The 5,140-nt window shown below is 39.5% G+C and overlaps 1 protein-coding gene across 1 annotated transcript; it reads left to right on the forward strand.

Moving 5' to 3' along the window:
• The first annotated feature begins 530 nt into the window (after positions 1-530).
• Positions 531-4,233, forward strand: LOC136484859 (AP-2 complex subunit sigma-like). The gene is made up of 6 exons (XM_066481826.1): positions 531-689; positions 792-890; positions 990-1,040; positions 2,555-2,728; positions 2,985-3,044; positions 3,968-4,233. Exons 1-6 carry the CDS (start codon positions 687-689, stop codon positions 4,007-4,009), a joined length of 429 nt encoding a protein of 142 aa, XP_066337923.1. The 5' UTR covers positions 531-686; the 3' UTR covers positions 4,010-4,233.
• Positions 4,234-5,140: the final 907 nt, after the last annotated feature.

Here is a 5,140-nt window from a genome sequence, read left to right on the forward strand (position 1 = left end):
CCTAAGACATGTCACGTGAAAATAAGCATGGATTTAGACAACCAAGTTGGTTTTATAGCTCTAACCGAAGGACGGAAGGGGAAAATGATAGTAAGAGACGACTATGAAAGGGAAAAAAAAACAAAAGAGAATGCCGGGACAAGAATAGTTGGAACTTGGAAGTGACAAACAACGAATTAAAATTTCTTTTCTTTAATACTAGATTATATATAGATTAAAAGTGCAATCTATTTTTAATAAATTAACTAAGCAGAAACATAGTAAAAATGAGCTACAAAAAACATGTTATGTTTCCTTGACAAAAAAGACAAACTACAAAAGATATCTTCACTGATAAAATACTGTGGCTTATTAGCAATTAATTTAATAAATCAATTGCATAAAAGTAGTAATATTTATAATGTGTAATAAGTATCATCAAATTTACTTGGAGATATAAATATATATAATATTTTTTCTATATAATTATTTAAATTTACATGGAGCAAGGTGCGTTTATTTTCTAACGGAGGAGTATATTGTTTTAATTAAAACACATTTTCAGGTCGCAGTAGGCCGCAGGCTGCCGCCTTTCAGGTCAGCGCCAGAGGTGACCGGAAAACCACGGCGTTCTTGCTTCTCTCCCCGGCCAAAATTGCTGACCGGATCAACCCAAGACCTAGCAGGATTTTCGATCTGATTGCGGCATGGTAACTTGCGCACAATCGATTCGACTGTTTCGCGCGCTCTCACGGTTAGCATCCAATCGGATCTGACTAACATTTCCGTCTTCTTGGGTTGGGGCGGTGCAGATCCGCTTCATCCTGCTGCAGAACCGGCAGGGGAAGACGCGGCTGGCCAAGTACTACGTCCCGCTCGAGGACTCGGAGAAGCACAAGGTTGAATACGAGGTGAGAGGCGTACGAATCAGTGGTGCTGGTTTGGTTCGGTTCTTGTTCTTCTGTTTCTGTTTTCTACTTTTCTTGATTTCGTTTCTTGCCGGTTCGCAGGTACATCGGCTCGTGGTCAATCGGGACCCTAAGTTCACCAACTTCGTCGAGGTAATCGGGTTCCTGATTCTCTGTAAATTCTAAATTCTTCATAGGATACTTTGCAACTTCTGAATCTGAACATGAGGGACTATGCGGATTTATCTGTTGTGAATTTGTGATAGAAATGGTTATGAAGCTCGTGTCATCATGTAGTTTAAGTTATGGGAGGTGGATTCCGTGGGAACGTAGGGACTCTTGTTTTGGTTGCAATGGGATATAAATGACAATCATTTCCTTTTATGAGTGAGGATCGAGCAGATTTTGTGAGATGCTGATCGAGAATTAAGTACTTGTGTTGTAAATATTGGTTATGTGGAAGTGATTGTGTGGTTCAGGATGGAGAATCTAAGAGTAAATTTACGCAAATTTAATTATATGAGCAGAGTGCATGATATTTGTTGTGTTAATAGATTCTTTTGATCAGTCTTACCAGAAATTTTTTATCAAGGCTACCTACTACCTATTAGGTTGATTTGAGAGTACATCTAGGTATCCAACATTGTTGTGTTCTTGGTCTGTTGGATCAACCTGTTAATTGGATATTTGAAGGTATTGTTGGCTACTTGCTTGTCTTGCTAAAGTTGATCAAATTTGAGGACTATTGATCAGGCAACACGATCTTCATCAATGCTAGCTACACATAACATACGGGGACATATCTAGTGTGACTAACTTCTGTTTCTTTTTAGAATGTTTCATTATTAATTTGAGGGAGAGAAGGAGATACCAAATGGAGTCTATCATGATGTCTGGTTTAAAAAGAATGAAAAACAAATTCAAGTCACGTGAAAAAATTATAAATGTTTTTCATTTCTTATCCTGTGATATTCACTATATTCAATATTCCTTGCACAAAAGGCACAGTACCAGAGTCTGGAGATAGTATCTGGTGTGTGGTCCAATGTGTAGGCCATGTTCGGATATTGAAAGTAGAACTACTGATGACTGACAGAAAATTTTAACGTTTCTAAGCACACCTTTTTTTTTCATCTAATTTATAACCATGAGCCTGTCAAATCAAATTTCTATGCTCACCACAACACGTGTGTATTTGAGGGTGCTAGTCCTATGTCCTTAGTGTTACAGTCAGGTGGAAAATGAGAGTAGCATGTGTATCGGATCGCTTATGACTTATCCTTGATAATTAGGTCAGGGTGTTTGTGGCGGAGGTCAATTTTCTAATTTAATTGGAGCATCTGTAACAATACATCTGTGGAACCTGCCCCTGGCCTTTCCTTGTATGTTTTCCTTCTTAATGAAATAACATGCAACTCTCCTGTGTTCTTTGTGGGGAAAAAAATTCTTTGCTCATGTAGCAGGGTTAGCTTTGAAGCTTTCGATTTGGCTACTGCGTGAACTAGTTTTATATGACCTTGTAGTGCGCCCTTGTTAACATGTTAACGGGACTGTATAAAATTTGTCTCTGACTAAAATATTTGCTCCTATTGGACCATGTGAACCTAACCACTGGGTTCTTCTATTACTTTGACTTTCCATACTAATCTGGATTTTTTCTTATGCAGTTTCGCACACACAAAGTTATCTACAGGAGATATGCAGGACTGTTTTTTTCAATATGTGTGGACATAACTGATAACGAATTGGCATACTTGGAATGCATTCACTTGTTTGTCGAGATACTGGACCATTTCTTTAGCAATGTTTGTGAGCTTGATTTAGTGTTTAATTTTCACAAGGTACCATTTCTTTATTTTCCGAGTTACCCTTTAATATTCTTTGCTTGTGGACTAAGTGGCAATAGCTAGTTCACATTTAATATTGCAAGTAATAGTTCACATTTTCATATGGTTTCATCTAGGTGGCAATAAATAGTTTATCAGGATCAGCTGACTAAAAAACAAACACACAGTTTAGCTTTTATGGACCTGTGTTTATGATGTTACCAATTTAATTGTAAAATTAGTGGTCCTTATTTTTCTCGTTACCTTGAAGGTTTACCTGATACTAGATGAGTTTATTCTTGCTGGAGAGCTGCAAGAAACAAGCAAAAAGGTATACATAGTTTTCTCTTGTTTTTAGAGTATTTTCTGCTACAGCCAACAGTTCCTACCAGTCATATATACAGTTTCTGTGTATGATAAATGTATGTCACAGTTTCTGCTATTCCTTTTGCTCGTGGCATGACAGAACTGATGCTTGGGTTACATTTACTTTCTTAATTCAGTTGATGGCAAAAATGCATTAGAATGGACAGTGGACTAACTAAATACATTAAGATCCAACATTGTCTTGTTTCTCTAGATTTTGTTCTTTCCATTATGCAGACCTAGTTCCTCATTTGGCTTTGTTCTCCACTCTAACCAGTAACAAGACATAACCGGAACTAGTGTTTTTTCAACAATACCTTTTTTCCGAACTTGCTGGAGAGTTGCGTCTGCATGCTATTGCATTGATAAAGAATATTAGGTTACAGGGTGTTAACTGCTTAGTCATTACATGAAACCAGACATGCCATGTACAATACAAAGAACGGAGCAGAAAGAACAACCCTAACCTAAGTTGACAGCAAGCTCTGGGGCTACACTGCCTCGGCTCTACACTTAATTACTTCCCCTTGGTATCTGAATGTCCAGTTCACCTTTATATAAGAAGATCTAGAATGTTTGTTTCACAACACTTGATGTTTGATGTCCATGACCATGAGTGGCAAGTTTCACAGTGAGCTAAAATGTTGATAACCAACATTGTACCTTGTGCTGAAAACGCTGGACGCGAACTTAATGTTCGATAACAAACAGCCTTGGGGATATGCAGAGATTAATGGGTAATAGCCTTTGTATGGTTTTTAGTACGAATCTGGAACTTGATTGGCCCATTCAAAGTTATTACATCTGAGTGCAGTCTCTTTTTTTTTTTTGTTCATTAAGCATAGATAATGAATTAAGGGTGATCAACACCTCCTTTCAATTTTTCAGGCAATAATTGAGCGAATGGGTGAACTGGAGAAGCTGGAATGAGAACGACCAGGAAGACGCTGCCACCTGCAGCGTTCGTTGCGTTCCAACTTGTACTATTCGTTTCAGGTGTTTTTGTGTTTGCTTTCCTGGTTCTTCGTTCCTGTTGACAGTCAGCGTGTGGCCCATGCTGTCATTCTCTCGAAGAATGGTATGCAACATGAGATTGGTGCCAATTACATTATAATTTCTCGTACCTTTGGAAAAACATATAATTTGTCAGGAAATTGTTTCGTTCCCGGCTGCAGTGGAAAAGAAAATGAAAACGCTATCGTGCAACTATGTTTGCACTGCCGACCAGCTGCAGATGAGCACTGAAACATCCAGAACAACTATATTATATATCAAGCGAAGAAAGATTGAAATGAAAGACACGAGCAAACGAAGGGTGTATATGCACGTTACACCAGAGCAGGACAGGAAACGAATACAAGCCCCCCTGCCTGCAAATGGCACGGATGACTCTGGTTCCCCTGCAGCTGCATGGATGTTCATCTGGGATTCAGGGACGGAGGCAATCTCAACAAGTATGGTAAGATTAAGATAAAACGCTTGGATCTTCGGTAAGGTACGTGATGTCAAGAACTGTGTGAAGTGGATTGGTACTCGTTCCCAAGGCACCGGTCTCATGAGAGGCAGCAGGCCGCCCGCGCCCGGAGCCCGGAGGAGCGCTGGGATCGTCGTCAAGAGCTGTGTTTATTGGAACCGTTTGCCCTGTTCCTAAGTTCATCGTATGCGTGCGAGTGTTTCGGGATGAGTATGGAGACCACGAATCCACGGCCTGTTTGGTTGCTACCAAATATTACAATACCAAAGGTTTAGCAAGAAAAAAAATATCAAAACTAGGATAAGAATATTTGCCATAGATTTGGCATGTTAATTGTGAGATGTTAGCAAATTTTGGTAGCCAACCAAATGGCTGCCAAAAATTTGGCTTGCCTAAGTTTTGGTAACCAAATTTTAGGCATCAAACAATCAATGTTGATGCCTGCACATATATAGATATATCACCGGTCTGATGAGAGGCAGCACGCCGCCCGCGCCTGGAGCCTAGAGGAGCGCTGGGATCGTCGTCTCCACTCTCCAGCTATGTTTTTTTTGGAACCGTTTGCTCTGTTCCTAAGTTCATCATAT

Source organism: Miscanthus floridulus, chromosome 10 (genome assembly GCF_019320115.1).
Source record: "Miscanthus floridulus cultivar M001 chromosome 10, ASM1932011v1, whole genome shotgun sequence".
NCBI lineage: Eukaryota > Viridiplantae > Streptophyta > Magnoliopsida > Poales > Poaceae > Miscanthus > Miscanthus floridulus.

Coding starts and splice junctions, on each gene's coding strand:
- LOC136484859 (XM_066481826.1), top strand. Junction 1,041..2,554: donor AGTTCACCAACTTCGTCGAG/GTAATCGGGTTC, acceptor TTTCTTATGCAG/TTTCGCACACACAAAGTTAT. Junction 2,729..2,984: donor TAGTGTTTAATTTTCACAAG/GTACCATTTCTT, acceptor GTTACCTTGAAG/GTTTACCTGATACTAGATGA.